Source organism: Sus scrofa, chromosome 13 (genome assembly GCF_000003025.6).
Source record: "Sus scrofa isolate TJ Tabasco breed Duroc chromosome 13, Sscrofa11.1, whole genome shotgun sequence".
In the NCBI taxonomy this organism is placed as follows: Eukaryota; Metazoa; Chordata; class Mammalia; order Artiodactyla; family Suidae; genus Sus; species Sus scrofa.
This window is the reverse complement of record NC_010455.5, coordinates 189,452,424-189,472,239: the sequence shown is the minus strand read 5'-3', so window position 1 is coordinate 189,472,239 and position 19,816 is coordinate 189,452,424. Positions and strand designations below refer to the sequence as shown.

Genomic DNA, 19,816 nt, shown 5'->3' with positions numbered 1-19,816 from the left:
AAGTTATATAGCCCAAGACTTAGATTTCAGCCCTGAGGCTTCCTGACCATGGAATCTTGAAGAGATCCATTCTTCTCTCCCAGCCTCTTTCCTGTCCTGTAAAGATAATAACGATTCCTCGTAAAGTTGTTGAGAGGAGAGTCATTGGAGCCACCCTCTAAAGAGCTCATTATCGTTTGGATAAGTAAGCAAAGACGGGCTTCCCAGGTAGCAGGAACAGAGCACAGGTGTCCTGAAGGGATGGCATGGTCCCACTGGGAAGTAGTCCAAGCCATCAGGGTGGTGGTAAGATTCTGACACCAATTCCAATGTGTGAATTTCTCCCCCACCACCAAGCAGTTCTCCAGCATGAGTTGAGTGTCCTAGCAGTTCAGCCCAATCCTGATACCACCACCTGGAGATGGAGACAGATCCCGCAGGTCAAGCAGGGGCTTAGTCCCACAAGACTGCCCACCCTCTTCCCTCCATAGCACATCTCGAGTCCCGGTGGTCACCTGAGCTTCCGATGACCAACTGTAAATCAGAGACTCCAGCCACCTCCTCCTCAGGTCCTGTTAATTTCCTTCAATGGCTAACGAACACAGGAAGACATTTTACTTCTAGATGACTGGTTTATTATAAAAGGATACAACTCAGGAACAAGAGATGGAAGAGAAGGCTAGGGTGGGGTATGTAGGAGGAGGCTTGGGGCTCTTTTGCCCCAACCCAGCCCACTGCTCACCCACATCTCCATGTCACGCATTCACCAACCTTGAGTTGCTCAGAACCCTATTCTTTTTTTTTTTTTTTTTTTTTTGTCTTTTTCTTCTTAGGGCTACACCCGTGGCACATGGAGGTTCCCAGGCTAGGGGTTCAACCGGAGCTACAGCTGCTGATCTATCCTACAGCCACAGCAATGTAGGATCCAAGCCACGTCTGTGACCTACACCACAGCTCATGGCAACACTGAATCCTTAACCCACTGAGCAAGGCCACGGATCGAACCTGCAACCTCATGGTCACTAGTCGGATTCATTTCCACTGCACCACAATGGGAACTCCACATAGCATATTTTTAAATGTTTATTTTCTAATTGTTGTGAGTATATAATTCAGCTAATTTTTTTCTATTGACCATGTATTCAGCAGGCTTGCTAAATTCACTTATTAATTTTTTCCTCTCTTTTTTTGAGGTATAGTTGACTTATAACTTTCAGGTGTACAAGATACCCTTCACAATTTTTAAAGGCTATACTCCATTTTTAGTTATTATAAAATATTGGTTATAGTCCCTGTGCTATATAATATATTCTTGTGGCTTATTTATTTAATACGTAGTAGTTTGTACCTCTTAATTCCCCACCCCTATCTTATTCCTCCTCCCTTCCTTCTCTCCATTGGTAACCATTAGTTCTCTTTATCTGTGAGTCTGTTTTTTTGCAGTTGTTGTATTCACTAGTTTATTTTTCAGATTCCATATGTAATTATATCATACAATATTTGTCTTTCTCTGACTTATTTCACTAAGCACAATACCCTTCATGTCTATCCATGTTGTCTCAGATGGCAAATTTTCATTCTTTTTTATGACTGAGTAATATTCCATCCTACATAAATATATATATATATATAGAGAGAGAGAGAGAAATCACATCTTCTTTATCCATTTATCTGTTGATGGACACTTAAGTTGCTTCCATATCCTGGCTATTCTAAATAATGTGAACAGTATTTTTGGGGGGTTTTACAGAGCCCTAATTAGATAGCCACATTTAATTAAATCATTGGCCATTGAGGATGGGGCTGAAAATTCTAATCCTCTTATCACATGGTTAGTTCCCCTGATGACCAGCCCACCATCATCAGGTAGCCAAGTCACCTCATTAACATAAAATGCCTTTATTGGCCTTATCATCTAGGAAGTTCCTTGGGTTTCAGTCATTCTGTACCTACGAAGGCCAAATAAACATTTCATATTATAAGTCAAAATATCAGAGATGTATACAGCAAAGAGATGTGAGCCTCGTGGCTAGAAAAATGAGGTGGACCCAGATCACAGAGGGCCTTTAATATCTGGCAAAAGAGTTTGAGATTAATTCATTAGAAAATGAGGAGCCCCTTCTCAATATCAGAAGATCTAGGAAACAGAGAGGCATAAACATTAGGGAGAACAATTATCTGGGCAAGAAGTAATGATGGCTTAAGGGAAGTGGGTAGTAGAAAAGGGGAGTGAGGAATGAATAAGAGCGAATCCAAAAATGACTCTGTAGAGAGCCACAGATGGTTCTGAAGGTTTCAGGCCTGTAGCTGGGAGAACAGTTCAGCCACAATTAGAAAACGGGAAGGCAGGAGGGAGAGTGAGGGGCCTTGAGCTCAGTTTTGTATGTTCTAGGTTCATAGACAATCTCGAAGTTAATAGTTCCAGCAAACTGTTAGAAATATATAAACTAGAGTGGAAGGGATATGTCAGACCTGGGGAAGTACATTTCAGCTTTATCCAAAAATGTCCTTAGAGTTCAAGAGTAGATGGGATTTCCCAGGTGTTCCTGTCGTGGCTCAGGGGTAACGAACCTGACTAGTATCCAAGAGGTCTTGGGGTCAATCCCTGGCTTCACTCAGTGGGTTAAGGAACCAGCATTGCTGTGAGCTGTAGTGTAGGTCGCAGATACATCTCAGATCCCGTGTTTGCTGTGGCTGTGGTGTAGGATGGCAGCTACAGCTCCAATTTGACTCCTCCCCTGGGAACTTCCATATGCTGCGAGTGTGGCCCTAAAAAAATGAAAAAATAAATTTAAAAAAATTTTTTTAAAAAAAGCGTAGATGGGATTTCCAAATGAATTCCAGAAAGAGATGGAAGAAGATGAGAGGGACAAAGAGATTAGAAAAAAAGCAGAGAGATATTCAGAGAAATCACGTGGAACCAGCTCAGTGCTCTATATGCAAGACGAAGAGAACAAATTTCCAAATGGAGGAAGAGGGTTAGTGATCATTGCCACAAAGACAGCAGGTGAAGCCAAGGGCAGCCAAGCTTCGCCCTGGTGAAGGTTATTCCCTCACAAGATGGACATGTAAGCACCAATAATTATTCCAGGAGCTCTTCTCTTTATATTTGTTAAGTCCTTAGCACTCATAAGCGTAAGATTTATGTAAAAGAAATGCCCACTTATTGAAGTAGACATTAGCCATTACCTGTGACTCTAAGACATTAAAAAATTGGAAGAAATCTAATGCGGGCCTTTCATCTGTATGGGAAAGGTCACTGCAAACATCAAATATTGAATTTTAGAATGCTACCAGAGTGAAAAGGTATATATCTCAAATTAGACTTCAAGGGGACTGACTTGCTTGAGATTTTATCATTTAACATAATATCTTGCAGTAAAAATGACCCCACAGAAGGACATTAATCTCATATTTTAATGCTAGTCTATCCAATTGTTTTAATAGATAAATTTGAACAGAATCTTAATTTTTCAGATAAGTTTTTCTTTGTCAACTTAAAAGGGAATTGGGAGAGAGCTCCTATATGTGGTGTAGCAGAAACAAATCTGACTAGTATCCATGAGGATGCAGGTTTGATCCCTGGCCTCGCTCAGTAGGTTAAGGATCCGGTATTGCCGTGAACTGTGGTGTAGGCCAGCAGCTGTAGCTCCGATTCGACCACTAGTCTGGGAACTTCCATATGCCACGAGTGCAGCCCTAAAAAGCAAAAAAATAAAATAAAATAAAAGAGAATGTGGGAGTTTCCGCCATGGTGCAGTGGGTTAAGAATCCAACTGCAGTGGCTTGGATAGCTACAGAGGTGTAGGCTTGATCCCTGGCCCAGCACAGTGGGTTGAAAGATCTAGTGTTGCAGCAGCTGCAACATAGGTCAAAGATGTAGCTCAGATTCAGTCCCTGGCCTGGGAACTTCGATGTGCCATGAGTGCAGCCATAAAAAATCAAAAATAATATAAAAGCGAATGCAAAGGATGATAGTAAGATGTTGCCAATCAAATTTAAATCCCAATTTTATTTTTTTTCATTTTCTACATCAATGATCCTAAACCAATGATTGGTTTGAAATATGTAATACAGTAAACTCTTGAGAGCGGTGTGATTGAAAATTGAAAAATTCTGATTAATATTATTCTTAATAGCACATACACTATTTATGAGTCTCTAAAAAAAAAAGAAAAAAAATCACACAGAAAAACCTGGTGAATCTTTGGCAACATAGTAGGAGATTCATGAATCTTGTGATATTTTATTTCTAAAACTACAGTTGGACTGGATACAGGGTTATGTTCTAAGCTTTTTTTTTCCAGTAAAAATGCATGTACTTGTATAATTGAATCACTTTGCAGTACAGCAGAAATTATCACAACCCGTAAATCAACTAAAAGCTTTTTTAAGAATTCAAAAAAAAATGCATATCAAAAATGAAAAGTGTGGAATTTCCGTTGTGGCTCAGCAGGTTACAAGCCCACTGGTATCCATAAGGATGCAGGTTCAATCCCTGGCCTCCCTCAGTGGGTTAGGATTTGGCGTTGCCGCAAGCTGGCATGTAGGTCACAGATGCAGCTCTGACCTGGCGTTGCTGTGGCTGTGGTGTAGACTGGCAGCTACAGCTCTGATTTGACCCCTAGCCCCGGAACTTCCATATGCCACAGGTGCAGTACTAAAAAAAAAAGAAGAAAAATAATGAAAAGTAATTTTGGACTATTCGGTAGTCTCCAAGAATTTCAGATAGGTCGATTATGTTTCATAGCGTTGATTTTGTTTTGCCAGATTTTCAAAAGGGGTCATTGGTAGTATTTTTTTGAAAGGAGAGGCAGCAGAGGAGAAGGATATTTGGTTTGAGATCCTGAGGGAAATGACGGGAGGCAGGGCTGTTTATCCCTCAGAAAAGAAGGCTGGAATGGAGATTCATGTATGCAAGGCCACAGCTGGCAGGGCCAGGGCCTTTTTCTTTGTTGACTCAGAGCAGACCTCATGCAGCACCAGGGGAGTCTTTGAGGAAGGCAGATTTTTTTTTTCAAGGCAAAACAATGAGCTCTGTTCAAGAATGGAGCAGGCAGCCCACCCCTTATGCTTTTCTGGTCCTTACACATGTTCAGGGAAAGACTAGGGCTTCATTGGATATGTCCTTCAACTTGAAAGAAACTGTAACCTTCATATGCCATCGCTCCACTGCAAACACCCCCCGCCCCCAAAGCCTGCTGTCCATTACTCTGCCATCACAGTGGACTGGGAGAGTCTGGTAGGGAGTGGATGACCCTTTAGCTCTCAGGTCTTTCCTTGGTGCAGGGAGTGATGTGGCAGTTCAGAGTATCTGCCTCAGTCTAAGCCATCCTCCCAGGGCTCAGCTCCCACCCTGGACCTTGCTCGCTAGGGTTTTGTGTAAGCAGCTTAACTTCCGTATGCCTCCGTTTTCACCTCTGTAGGATGGAGGTGATGACGGTACCCACCTTGTGGCTGTAAATAAGATCATGCCCATCAAGTCATGGCAGTGGTGCCTGGCGGACACCCAGTGGTGGCCACCTCTGCTGCTGCTGCTGCTGCTGCTGCGGCTGCTTCTATTGTGATTACCGCTGTTTCTCATCAAAGACATGGCCTTGTTTGGTTTAGATGAGCTGCTGCAGAAAGAGCAAAACTACTCGGATGATGTCTTGGCCAACATGATCAGCGAACCGAGGATCAGTTATGGAAACGATGCTCTCATGCCGTCTCTGACTGAAACCAAAACCACCGTGGAGCTTCTTCCTGTGAATGGAGAGTTCAGCCTGGATGATCTCCAGCCCTGGCATCCTTTTGGGGTAGACTCTGTGCCTGCCAACACAGAAAATGAAGGTAAGAAGCCGGGGGCGGGGGGAACAAGAACATGCCAGCATATACACATCTCCCTTGTGTTCTCAAGGGCTGGCTTTTGATAGGAATTTTAAAAACGGCTTTCTCACCAAGAGGTATTTTGTTGCTTCTGGAATGAAAGCACAATATTCAGTTAGTGTTTTTGAGACAGAGGCCTAGAATGCCCACCACTGAAAAAAAAAAAAAAACAGGTAATGAAATTATGGAAATCACAGTTCACCCAGTGGAAAGACAAAATCTGATGGGGTCTGCATAAATAGCACCAAAGTAGTCTCCACTGGTTATTTTTTCTACTGCATTAAACTTCAGATTTCAGGAGTTCCTGTGTGGTGCAGTGGAAACGAATCTGACTAGGATCCGTGAGGATGCAGGTTCGATCCCTGGCTTCACTCAGTGGGTTAAGGATCCGGCGTTGCTATGGCTGTGGTATAGGCCAGCCTGTAGCTCCAATTCGACCCCTGGCCTGGGAACTTCCATGTGCCGTGGGAACGGCTCTAAAAAGCAAATAAATAAATAAATAAATTTCAGATTGCATTAAATGTTAAAGGCAAAGATAGAGAACCACTTATGTTATGAAATGTAATTTTGCTCAAGAATTAACACAATTTTGTATTTTGAAAGTTAAAAAAATGCAGCGGTCAACATTAAGCATGTTGACCTAAATGTTTCTTCCCATGATAGTTTAGAGGCAAAGATTTCTCTGTCAACAAATTTAAAATTGTGTACTTTCACAGGGTTTTCTTAGCAGAAACTTACAAATAATATCTATTTAGGAGAGAGGATTTTTTTAGTTCTTCTTATTCCATATCATTTTACATGTTCGGAAGTATAAAATTTCAAACATGGGAATATCTCCAATTCTAGATCCTAAGAACATGATTTTTAAGAACACATAAGATTTTATTTGTAATTTTCTTCCTTAAAATAGCACGTTTTGATGGTGGTAATATTTGTGATGTGAATATTTGTAGCATAGATACCTGAAAATACAATCGGTTACTCTTCCGGATAAATATAAATCCAATATTAGACCTTCAGTACACTGGAGAAGCTTCGTTTCAAAAGGGCAATTGGAGAAAATCTTTGTATAGATTTTTTGATAACATGAATGATCATCCCAAATTTGTTCCATGAATTTGGGAAAAGGTACCTTTTAGTAACAACATCAGATACAAACATCAGTGCTGTTTATGGTATAAAAATAATGAAGACTTGACAATTTATGAACATGATTCTTACATAAAGGAAAACAATTTAAAGATATTTAGTTTTTAAAAACCCGAGTAACTTCTTTATTACATTGTATTATTAGTAAAATGCTACTTGGGTCATTTTTTTTTTAACAGATACATTTTGGTCATTTAAAATCCCAATCATTCAGTTTCGAAGTTCTCTGGCGGCACAGGGGGTTAAGATCCAGCCGTTGTCATTGCAGCAGCTAGGATCACTGCTGTGGTGAGGGTTCGATCCCTAGCAAGGGAACTTCCACATAGCACAGGCATGGCCAATAAATAAATACATACATAGAATCCTGATCATTCAGTCTTTAATGAGAATTGTTTGTGAAAAATGTCCAATCTCATTTTGAAAATTGAAGGCGCTCGATTTCCTGCTTTCCTTTAGGATACTGTATTGACCGAGAAAAAGGAGACGCACCAACAAACTTTGTTTAGTAGAAAATTGCAGTCCTTGATGCCCTTTTTTTAACCAGATAACGTTAAATGTGTAATCTACCATTTATGTCCAAATCTTAGCTTTTTACCAAAAAATTTAAATACATAAATTAGACTGTAGCTTTATTAACAATGGCCTCTGCCATTGAGAACTCTCCCCCAGTGTAATTCTAAAATTATAATGTACAGAGAATCGCCTCAGTTTCTTATAATTTAAGACCCTTTCATGTGTCTCTTAAATATATTTTTTCCATAAATGAATTGATCCCATTTAATGTCTTCTATGATTTATTGATCTTGGAAAAGTAGGATAAAATATACTTTAGAGTTTACCTAAATCATTTGTGTGAACACACACACACACACACACAAATAATGGAGGCTACAAATTCTAATTTATTTACGGTAAAGTCTATGGGAAGAGATTTGGAAACCTAACAACACAGGCTGAATTAGCAGAGTGAAATTAATTTACAGACACTTAAAATGGATGATTGTTGTTGTACTTAGTATTTCCTTTGGAAATGTGGACTGTACAGTTTAATGAAGTTAAAAGATACTCCAGCATTGTTTATGTTAACTTGTCCAGTTCAGTGAATACAGTGAAATGCAGTGAGCTTAGTACCATGTAGCACTATAGAGAATAGCAAAATATTATAATCATTCCAGAGGTGTTGCAGTTCCTGAATTTCGAAGTTTCCCTTTCTCTATCAAATATTAAGAGCTTAACTGTTTTATATATGAATATCAGCCTGCTTATTTCCTTGGTGTTTTTTAATGAGGTAAATTTAATTTTGCATTTATCATATCAATTGTATAAATGAGAGCAACAGTTAAATAAATCTGCCCTCATATGCCCCAAGCATTTCATCTTGACTTTAAGCGTTCATGTGCATATTTATGATCTCCAGTAAAAATTCTATGCATTCTATTTAAACATGCTGCCTATTTTTAAATAGTAGCCAAATTGATCTATTTTTTAGGGAAAAATGGAAGAAATACTGATTGTTCCTTTTATATAGAAATATAGAAAGAAATTACTTCATGTCACTAAAGCCGCTTCCTGAAATCCAAACCCTGATGCCATCATCAGCACTTCCACTGTTTTCCTGTTCTCGTGCCCTTAACAATTCCCCCCAATCAAATAAGAAACCAGGGGAGTTCCCTTTGTGGCTCAGTGGTCAACAAACCCGAATAGGATCCGTGAGGATGCAGGTTCAATCCCCCTTGCTCAGTGGATTAAGGATCGAGCATTGCTGTGAGCTGTGGTATAGGTTGCAGATGTGGCTTGGATCCCAGATTGCTGTGGCTGTGGCTTAGGCTGGCAACTGTAGCTCTGATTCCACCCCTAGCCTGGGAACTTCCATATGCCTCTGGTGAGGCCCTAAAAAGCAAAAATAAAAAGGCAAATAAGAAACAAGGAAGTATATATGTTGGTCCATGTTAGGAAGCTAGCTGTGATTTTTTTTTTTTTTCCTTCTATAGCAAATAATCCAAAGAAAGAAACCTGGAATTTCCCATGAGGCTGACCGGGTTATGGATCCAGCGTAGTCACTATGGTGGCATGGGTTCGACCCCTAGCCTGGGAACTTACTCGTGCCTTGGGCAAGGCCCCCCCCAAAATTTTTTTTGAGTCACTAAAGAAAGAAAACCGGATTAACTCTTCTGGGTTCCCCAAAGTGATCAGTTTTTGGAAGTTCAAGACCAAAAACAGTTTGGAGATACCCCAAAACAGCAATGGCCTAAACACCTCTGCTCTGAGGTGGACTCCAAGAGTGGGAGAGTGGCCTGTGTAGCACTGGTCCTGAGAGACAATCTACAGGCTAGTGCACGCATGGACACGCACACACACACGCACGTGCACGCACCCCAGGGCTCTTGGTTATTGCCAAGATCGATGCCCAGTTGGGCAAAGTCCTTGATTGAGTGCCTCTGGATTCCTGACCAAGATACAGTTTTTACACTGCCTCAGCCTTATTCTTCTTAAATAGAGATGTTGCTGATAAATAGCAAACTCTTACCTAACAGTATTGGAGGCAATATTTAAGGTCTCAGATCTTGAGTTCTAGCTTTTCACCATTTTATCCGACTAACACTTTGCTTACAAAAGTTTGTTTTGAAAAGTCTCCTTAACACTGCATCTTAAAACGAATTGACAAAGTTCATAGGAGAAGTCAATATAATGGATAAAATTTATAGTAAGTGTTTCAACATGTTAAGTGTTCCAACTTGACTGCCAGTGGAAACAGTAGCAGTCAGGTGTTTGGCCCCTTAAGGAGATGACAAATACTGATGCAGACTGATACTGATACGGAGGCCCTGAATTCAAGTTTTTCTTCCTACATTTTATCCGATGGTGAGCTCCAGGAAGATCCGGGTTACACTAAGAACTTGGTGCAGAAATGCTTTGTGTTTATATACAAAGCTGAGTTAGGGTTTGGCCTCTCATAATCATCAATCCATAAATGTCCAGCAGGAATTTTGGAAGAAGCTGTGTAGGATGCAGGACAGTTTTTATTTGTGTGGGATTGCCTGTGCCTGCCATCTAGCATCCCTGGTCCCCATCCGCTAAAAGCCAATAGTATTCTCCATCCTTCAGTCATAGTGACAACCAAAACCAGCTCCACATTCCCCACCATCCCACACTGCAGAATGATGTGGGTCAGAGTTTAAATTCCAGCATTGCTCTGTGATTTGGGGCAAGTCACAGAGCCTCTCTATTTCCTAGTCTGTATAATAAAGTTGATAATAATTGCTAACTCCAAGGTAGGCTGTGAGCTTTAAATGAGATGGTATGAAAAACTCTTAGCAGTGTGCCTAGTATATAGTAAGTGTTCCATGGTAGCCCGTTTTTTGTTTTTTTTTTTTTTTTTTTTTTTAAAGAATCGGGATCTTATTAGAGAGGTTTAACTAGCTTGTCTCAATGACCCCAATAGTATATCCTTAAAATTAATGAATATAACAAGCCATATAATAGCCCTAAAATCTTACCCTTTCTTCCCACCTCCCTCTGTTCCCTCTCCCCAGAGCCCTGTTCGCTGTTAACCTTACTGACATGGGCTCCGCACACAGAGCTATTGAAAATAGCTAAAATTTCCGAAGGATTTCCTTTCATTGTTCATGCAGTCCCTATCATCATCGGAGCTTCAAAGGCTTACCAAAAATTTGTTGTTTTCCTCAAGAACAATCAGTTAAGTCCACAGAGAGGGTCAGACACCCAGGCATTCTTTGAGTTTATATTGAAAAAAATAACTGTATCACAAACACAGTTTTCCAATATCTTAGGCTCTTTGACCAGCTGCGATTTGCCTTCAGGGATTTTTATTCTGTGGTTTTTCTGAGCCACAAAACCGAAATGGCTAAACCGAAGTGAAGCTGTTGTTTATAAAACAATTGTTCTCATGGATCGTGAAACCATCTGGCTGGAAGCTTTTGTGTTGATAGCATTTGTGTTTGTTCTGCATTTTCATGACTGCCTCTGAGCAGACCAGCCAGAAGATCAATAAGAATGCCCTGGCCACCAGAAAGTCTTTGTGGCCAGCAGTCAGTTGTCTGTGTAAAATACATGCATAAGATACTAGAATATTCTTCACACGGCACAACAGGTCTTGTAAGACTATATGTGTGTAACTGCATTGTAAAGCTGCCCTCTTAACACATTTTCACCTGGCCATAGAGCAGCAGTGGACAAATGGAGAAACTGAGATAAAGTGCTGTTCAAAGCTGCAAACCAGTCCTTGTCGGGCCCCTCTTATCTACGTGTAATGCTGGTTTCCTGCTGATTCCTCCATCACCTTAGGCCTGGTGAGGAGGGGAGGTTGTGCTGGGCACCAGCTAGCTAAGAACTGGTTTATTACAAAGAAGGCCAGAGCTAACAAACTCAGAAGTCCTAGAGTTTCCATCATTTTGTTTCTCTCTTTTTATCTGGGGACTGTTTGATTCATAGCAGCTGAAGGCAGTGCAAGACACATTGCTGAATTGTTTTATTTTAACTCTTTGAGATGGTGTTACCTATATCGAATTTACTAAGCAGTCAATGTAGCATGTTTTGAGCAGCATTTTGAAGTACTTTCTGTTTCGATGTGTGACAGTTCATTTGAAAAATTAGAGAGTAAAAAAAGTAAAATTAGAAAGTATTTACTTTGGATTGAGAAAGAATTCATTATTTTGTCTTGTCAATATACATTCTTTTTTTGCAGTCCTGTCTAATTATCTTTTTTAAAAACATTAATGTCTGATCACTAAACACAAAATTAGTTATTTTTTGAAGATTAATTCATGCATAAATCAGCCTCACACAGTTAAAGCCTAAATTTAAGAGACTAAATTTTAAGTCCCTAAAAGTATTATTGTGTACCATCCTAAAAAATAGGAAAAACTTGATTACTGTTTTTAAATAATACATGCAGCTTGAAGCAAGAAGGCAGAGAAATTTATAGAAATGATTTCCTCACCCGGAATAAACTAATGATAGCTTTTTGTGGTCCTGTCTTTCAGGCCTTTTTTTTTTTTTTTTTGGTCTTTTTAGGGCCACACCCATGGCATATGGAGGTTCCCAGGATAGGGGTCCAATCGGAGCTGTAGCTGCTGGCCTACGCCACCGCCCACGGCAATGCCGAATCCTTATCCCACTGAGCAAGGCCAGGGATCAAACCTTTGTCCTCATAAATGCTAGTCAGATTCATTTCTGCTGAGGCACGACGGAAATTCCCCTTTCAGACTTTTTTCTGTGCATATTTGATGCTTTTAGATATTTCCTTGAGTAATTACGAAACAGGGCTTTATTATTTGTAAGACATATGTGTGAACATTTGAGCCCAAGAAAAACCCAGCTTCCTTGTGACAAAACTGAGGTTCAGCAAGAATGTGGTTTGCCCAAGAGCTCAGAGAAAATAAGTGTTTGCATTAAAATGGACCCTGAGATGGAGCACCGAGGCTTCAGCCTGAAATTAAATCTCAGACTCAACTGCTTTCCCCAGGGTTGAATACAGTTTCTAATGATTTAATTACTGATGCAGGTGACCCCTTAAAGTTACTTCTTTTGCTCTGTAAATTTGCTTTGGTCCATTCTTACCTTCGGCTGAAGCACTATTTGAGGCACTTGTCATCAGGAAGTTCTCCAAGTACGATAATTCTCCGGTTAACACATTTTACAAGGGTTAATCCCTCACTATACATGGCTGCAGATGGGAAAAAAATGAAATATGGAGAAGCACTTTTGTTCAGATCTATCTGGGGGTTGCAAGAAGAAGTGCGTTTTAATCTGCTACATGAATAGAGTACCAGAAATTAGTCACCTTCACAGTAGTTGTTAGAGAATATTTCATGCATAGGCAATTTAATAAGTGCAGTTTTATAGTTTTTGAGAGTTTTGAAATGGATTTAAACATTTTTTTGTTCCTCATTAACCTGAGAAGATAACAGAGTCCCCTGTGGTTAAGGAGCCATGGCTGTCACTGATGTGGTGCAGGTTCGATCCCTGACCAGGGAATTTCTGCATGCCGTGGGCATGCCCCCTCCCCCCAATTAGAACATAGCTAATATTATTTCTACTTTAATTATGAAGAAACAGCCTTAGACACGGTCATTGGCCCAAAGTCGCTTGAATTATAAATGTTGGATTTATATGCCTCTGCCCTACCTTCTCCTCTTCATGATAAAGGACCAAACCACCTTTCTCTTTTGATGCATCCAAATGCCCTGGTAGGAGTTCCCATCATGGCTCAGCGGAAACGAATCTGACTAGCATCCACGAGGACACAGGCTCGATCCCTGGCCTTGCTCAGTCAGTTAAGGATCTGGTGTTGCCATGAGCTGTGGTGTAGGTCGCAGACGCAGCTCAGATCCCTGTTGCTGTGGCTGTGGCACAGGCCAGCAGCTACAGTTCCGATTCAACCCCTAGCCTGGGTACCTCCATATGCCATAGGTGCAGCCTTAAAAAGACAAAAAGAAAAAAAAAAAAAAAAGGCCATGGTATTCCCAGAAACATTATTTTCTCGCATATTTTGAAGACTTGGCTTGCTGCCTCTTTCTTCTCCCTCACTGTTCCTGCCAGCGTGTGGCATTCAAAATCAACTTGGGCTTATAATCCCATTTTTGGATTTGCATTATGCCTGGGCTGTGTGCACCAGAAAGCTGCATGGTCTGTAATGAAATTGCTGAGCCAAGTGTTATCCCATCAGGCACACCTTCTCTTACTGTGGACACCTCTGCTCACTTTCTCTTACCCAAGAGGCTTTATCCCGTCCTCCTGGCTTCACTGGCCCCTTGTCCATTATTAATCCTAAAAGCTTTGTTTCTCTCCCTTGCCTGTTTCTTCCAAGACCAGGGTAAGTTCAAGTTAATGTCTGCTGCGAATCAAAAGCGCTTTGGAAATACCAGCTCATGGTAAACAACACTGGCACTGTTGTGCTGCCTGCAATGTTTTCTTTGGGTCACACCCAGCATGCTCACAGGAAGAACGGTGAAAGTCGACAAATATGAAAAGAAGTATTCCCACTTCACACATTTCAACTGTACGTCACCTATTAAATAGAAACCAGCCTTGAAACATATAGCGAGGGGAAGAAACTCTCTGGTTTACCTCATCTACTCTCAAACCAGGAACACATTTGATTCGCTAAATGGCAGATTATGTGGTGAAACCCTTCTCTCGCGATAAATTCCTATTTGCATTTCCCTTGGGGTTTAACCGTGTCCTTTTGTAGTTAATTAACTGCAAAATAAGATAAGATTGTACAGTTGTAAAAGGAGATATCTTTAGGATTTTCCACTGGGTTGGGTATAACGTATTTTATTTCTAATCAAAAGCCAGGAAACTCTCTCTAAACTCGCTGAGAGGAAAACCCACACTCCCCTGCCCCTCTTCTTTGATGTTGCCGAGTATGCTGGTGAGTGCTTTCAAGAGAAAACTAAGGAGTGGGATTGGCACATCAATAAAGATAAGCCTTTTGAAGTGGAACCCCTCCCATCCTTGATGCTCCGGATTAACTCACTGTGGTTCTTTTCTAGCTGCACCTTTTTTAATAACTTGTGTATTGCACATGCTTTGCCCTGCGCTGTGTTCAGGAGCCACGACTTACCATCTCTATTTGTCTTGTTTGCTTTCCGTGTATCTTGCTTCCTGCGCCCAGTCGAGCCTGTTGACGCCCGCCCTGCAGCCGACCGAGGACTGACCACTCGACCAGGTATAACCGGGTTACCCAACCCACCGCCCCTCCGCAGCATGTCGCGCTTGCGCAGACACAGCCCCTTTCTTGCAAATCAGCCTCTCTGAATTGCAAATATGGAGCAATAGGATCTGAAAGGATGGTGGAAATCAAACTTTTTTTCAAGTCCCCTTTGCTTTTCTTGACACCTCACTTCTTAAGTTCCTCATTAGGCGGTCTGGTTTGTTGGCTTGTTTGTTTGTTTCTTTTTTTTTTTTCTGAGCATTCCTTTTGCAATCATAAAAGAGAGCCCTTCCAACTTTGAGCATTTTTTTGTTTGTTTTTGTTTGTTTGTTTGTTTGTTTTAATGGAGAGGGTTCTATGCAGCCTGTCTGTCCTCAAAAATGAAGACCTGTCCAGATGCAGATTCTGGCCGCATGATCACTGCTCTGAACATCTCACCCTTCCTTTCTTGATTGGTGTCTGGATGGTCCTTTCTGACTGAACCAGGCTCAAACTTAAGTAGGTTCCTCAAGTAGACACAACTTCCTAAAGCTGTCAGCATTGGAATATCTCTAGAGCTCAGAAACAGTACCACTTGATCTTTGGTGGGTTGTATATACTTACTCTTGATGAGTGGCTGAAGCAAAACAGATGTACGTGCCTAATTTTCCATACAAGTCCTTTATTTTTTATACTACTTAAAATGCCCATGAACACTGACGTGGACACTTTTTTTCTTTGCAGTTCCCAAGCAAGGAGAAACGCATTTTCACCTTTGTTCTGTATTGAGCCTATGTCTCTAACTTAGTTTTAAGCAGGATGTCACACACACCAGAAGCACATGCCTGGTGTTGACCCCATGTACAACCTCGACCAACTAATAGGACCCATTGCTTTCAGCGAATCAAAAAGGAGTTCCTGCTGTGGCACAACAGGATGAGTGGCATCTCTGCAGTGCCAGGACCCAGGTTCGATCCCCAGCCCAGCACAGTGTTGCTGCAGCTGTGGCCTAGGTCGCAACTGCGGCTGGGATCTGATCCCAGGCCTGGGAATTCCATATGCCGCAGGGCCACCAAAAAGAACAAATAAATGAATGGGTGTATAATTGACACTTAACACTATGTTTAAAAAAAAGTGACTGAATTAACAAATCTATGTATTCTGGGGAGATTTTACTCCCAACAGTGCAAACCTACCTATATTTGTTTTCTTCTGTCCCTTGCAGTAATCACTGGGAACAGGGAGTTAACCTCATTTGAAGAGGTTAACACGTGGAGGTCAACCTTTGCTCCCTGGCTCAGATACAATGCCAAGAGCAGACCCTGCCCCTTTCTGCCAGCACAGGCTCTCTGCCTACACCTGCCTCCAACCACAATCACTGACGGGAAATTCAGAGTCTGCCTTGTGGCATCTTCATGCCTCTGTGCTATAATTAACAGGGCAGCAGGGACAGTGGAGTGACACATCTTGACAGCCAATCTCCTTGATTTCATGAATCTCTTTCTGTAGGGCTTTTCAGAGGAACTTAAATTATAGTAAGTCAGACACTGTTTCAACTCTCCTAATGTCTGCCTTATTGCCAGTGTCACACAAGAGAATTTCAAGGAACCAGCAGTTGACACATCCCCAGCCTGCTCAGCCATGGTGGAGCCCAAGGCTGAGGGTCAGTTCCATTTTCATTGCAACCAAGACCAGCTTGGTTTGGTCCTTTGCCTTGGGCTTTCAGTTCATGGCGCTTCCTACTTTATTTTTAAAGATGCTCTTCATCTTCAAGTATAAAATGTGAATCAGAAGCACTCATTCAGAATTCCCACATGGCTCAGCAGGTTAAAGATCCAGCATTGTCACTGCTGTGGCTCCGGTTATAGCTATGGGGCAGCTTCAGTCCCTGGCTGGGGAACTTTCACATGCCACAGGCTTATGGCCAAAAAAAAAAAAAAAAGAAGAAGAAGAAGCAGAAGCACTCATTCAACTAATTTTATTAGCTCTATATTGGCACACTGGGCCATTATGTTCCTACTGAAATACCCAGGAAGAGGTAATAGCAATTAAGTCGATTTTTTTAAAAAACATCTAATAGGAAAAGGTCTTTTCCACACCTTCTTAAACAAAAATAATTTGTTTTAAGGGAAGACCTACAGAATAGTTAGAGATAACATATAGGTGGGAAGAAGCCTTTTCTAAAGTCTTTTTTGTAACAATAGCAATATCTCATAAAATCCTCCAGCTGTTTTGGAGGTTGAAAGAAATTAAGTAATAAAGTCCCTGCTTTTGTGGACCACACTTGGTGTATTTAGGAAGATGAGATGGAATTAGAAAAGCAGGGAGGAGTTCCCTTCATGGTGCAGTGGAAACAAATCTGACTAGGAACCATGAGGTTGCGAGTTCCATCCCTGGCCTCGCTCAGTGGGTTAAGGATCTGGCATTGCTATGACTGTGGCGTAGGCCAGCAGCTGTAGCTCTGAATGGACCCCTAGCCTGGGAACCTCCATATGCCATGAGTGTGCCCCCCCCAAAAAAAAAAGGCAGGGAAATTCAGAGCAATGTAAAATGTTGATATTTGTTTGTGATGTGAGCAGATAGAGCAGTAACCAAGGGGTGCATTCATCAGGCTGCTTGCTGGAGATGAGCTTCAAGATACATTTTGAAAGGTTTTAGGCACATCCATTGGCAAGGAAGAGGGGAACAGTTCCATACAAATAAGAGAGTAGCCTGATCCAAGCTTTCTTTCTTATGCTCTTGTTGAACCTTGGGTTCACCCAATAGGAGAGGGGAACAGTTCCATACAAATAAGAGAGTAGCCTGAGCCAAGCTTTCTTTCTTATGCTATTGTTGAACCTTGGGTTCACCCAATAGGAGAGGCTCAGAATGGGAAGGAATGCTCAGAGAAGACATGAGGAAGATACTAGCCAAGGTATGTCTATGAATAGCTCCATTTGCTGGATGTGTATTAAGACATACGTGTGCTCTCTACTTTTGTGCTTGTAGTGAGTCTCTTCAGCATTTGGACCACACACCCCCTATGTTTTCCTAGCATTCATTTTGCTTCTTCATAGTCACACTTCATGAGAGTACACGCTTCAGTCCAATGTGCTGAACCTGATCTTGTTAGATTTTCCAAATTTTGAAACCCTCTCCAGGATTGTCTTACCAACATGTCATTCAGCTGATGGCATTGTTTTTTGAATAATCACTGTTGTCACTCGGAAACCAGTATAAAGAAAGGGCTTTTATATAATCATGACTGAGAAGAATGAATTCTCCTTGACTTTCATATCTGAAACACCAGGGCATAGGAACTTCCAGAATGTAGAGTGAGGCAGAACACTGGTGATTTCTGGGGATGGTGGCCATCACAGCTACTCCCCTAGGCTTATGTCCAAAGAGAAATAGATGCCAAATGACAGGTTACACCATTTGACCAGAATAAAGAAGAAGAATACAGGCATACCTCATTGTATTGTGCTTCACAGATAGTTGTGTGTTTTACACATTGAAGGTTTGTGGAAACCATGAGATGAGTCTATCGGCACCATTTTTCCAACAGCATTTTCTCTCGTCATGTCTCTGTGTCACGTTTTGGTAATTCTCGTATTATTTCAGACTTCTTTATTATTACGTTATGGTGATCTGTGATCTTTTGATGTTACTCTTATAAAAAGATTATGACTTGCTGAAGGTTTAGATGGTAGCATTTTTTGGCAACAAAGTATTTTTAGCTAAGGTACATATATTGTTTTTTAGAAATATATTACAGTATGGTGCAAATGTAAATTCCATGTGCACAGGGAGACCAAAAAAAGTATCTGACTCGCTCTATTGCACTGTTCACTTTATTGCAATGGTCTGAAACTAAACCCGCAAAAGTCTGGGATATGTCTGTACATAAGCAGGTTTTCCACAGGGTGGAAAGCTTACCCTTTCCACTGTAATTTAACCACCCTTCTCCAGTCCTAATAAAGGAAACCAGATCCTTCGTGAAAGGTTTCCTGAAGGTGTGCTTCCCTTCTTCAAATGAACCGCAGGCTCTTCCCATTCACCATGACTTAGAGAACTAGAGTCACACCAGAGTTTAGAATGGAATCAACACAATTCAGAAAACACATCTGGTAAACCCGTGAACAAACAATTCGTTTAAAGTTGCAATTGTGTAAATCTTCTCATTGCATGTTATTTATGCAGTATCAGCTTATTATCAGCATTTCCCTGTTGCAAGCTTATTCATTTTTTTCCTCTTTTAATGAGATTTGCTTAATGTATAGAAAGACTTTGCAGTGAATAACTTTACCTGCTGTACAAAAACAAACTATGAACTAACAAGAGCTCTTTCTGTTGAGAGTTTTGCAAACTTTTGAGCTATAATTAATAATCTATTGTTCTGACTTGCTACATGAATCTGAAATTTTTTTGACTGTCAAATGTACTCTTCAAACCCTTTTGGAAAGAGGGTGAGTCTCTTAAATTTTTAGTTGAGAACTCATTCTTTACCTTTTTAAAATATAAGTATTTGGTCCCATAAATTTAAAAGGAAGGACCCATTCAAGAGAGCTTTCTTAACAATCTCCGAAATGTAATTTTAAGTATTGCATGGTTAGAACCTAATGACAGGAAAAGGGTAAGATATAAAGAAATCACTCTGGTCTACAAGGATCTCAGATTTAAAAGAGTTTGTAGAAAGATAAAAATATATAACTTGTAAAAAATAAAAGAGCAGTAGTGTCACAGCCCGATAAAAATTTGTGTCTGGAAGATTCAAGGTCTCCAGAATGAAGTGAAACTTAGGAGAAAATTCTAATAATTTTGAAGCAAGAAAATAAATAAGGATAGAGAACCCTACAGCTTTTGGGATGGGTTTGGGGACAGTCCAGTGAGAAGACCAGTTAAAAGACGAGGGGGAAAGGAAACTGTCCCACTTTGACATGCTTCTGTCTTTCATGTGTATATTAAAGAGAATGATCTTTTGTTGAAGGCACATGAAGCCCAAATAGATCAGGATGAGAAAAGAAAGCACTAGTCCCTTGTATTAGTTATCTATTGCTATGTAATACATAGCCCTATAACTTAACAACTTAAACCCACAGACATTTAAATTTTTATTATTACTGTAATGCCAAGGCTTTCAAACATGGTTTTAGCTGGTGCTTCGGGCTCAGCAGCTCTCAG

The 19,816-nt window shown here is 40.8% G+C and overlaps 1 protein-coding gene across 8 annotated transcripts in view; it reads left to right on the top strand.

The window, feature by feature from the left end:
* APP (amyloid beta precursor protein) overlaps positions 1 to 19,816 on the top strand; it is a 281,267-nt gene that overhangs the window by 243,881 nt on the left and 17,570 nt on the right. For 4 of the 8 annotated variants that reach the window (XM_005670305.3, XM_005670303.3, XM_021068567.1 and 1 more), the window contains 2 exon segments: positions 5,590 to 5,811; positions 14,636 to 14,689. In XM_005670305.3, coding sequence (XP_005670362.1) covers positions 5,590 to 5,811; positions 14,636 to 14,689 — 276 coding nt within the window. 8 annotated transcript variants of the gene reach the window in all.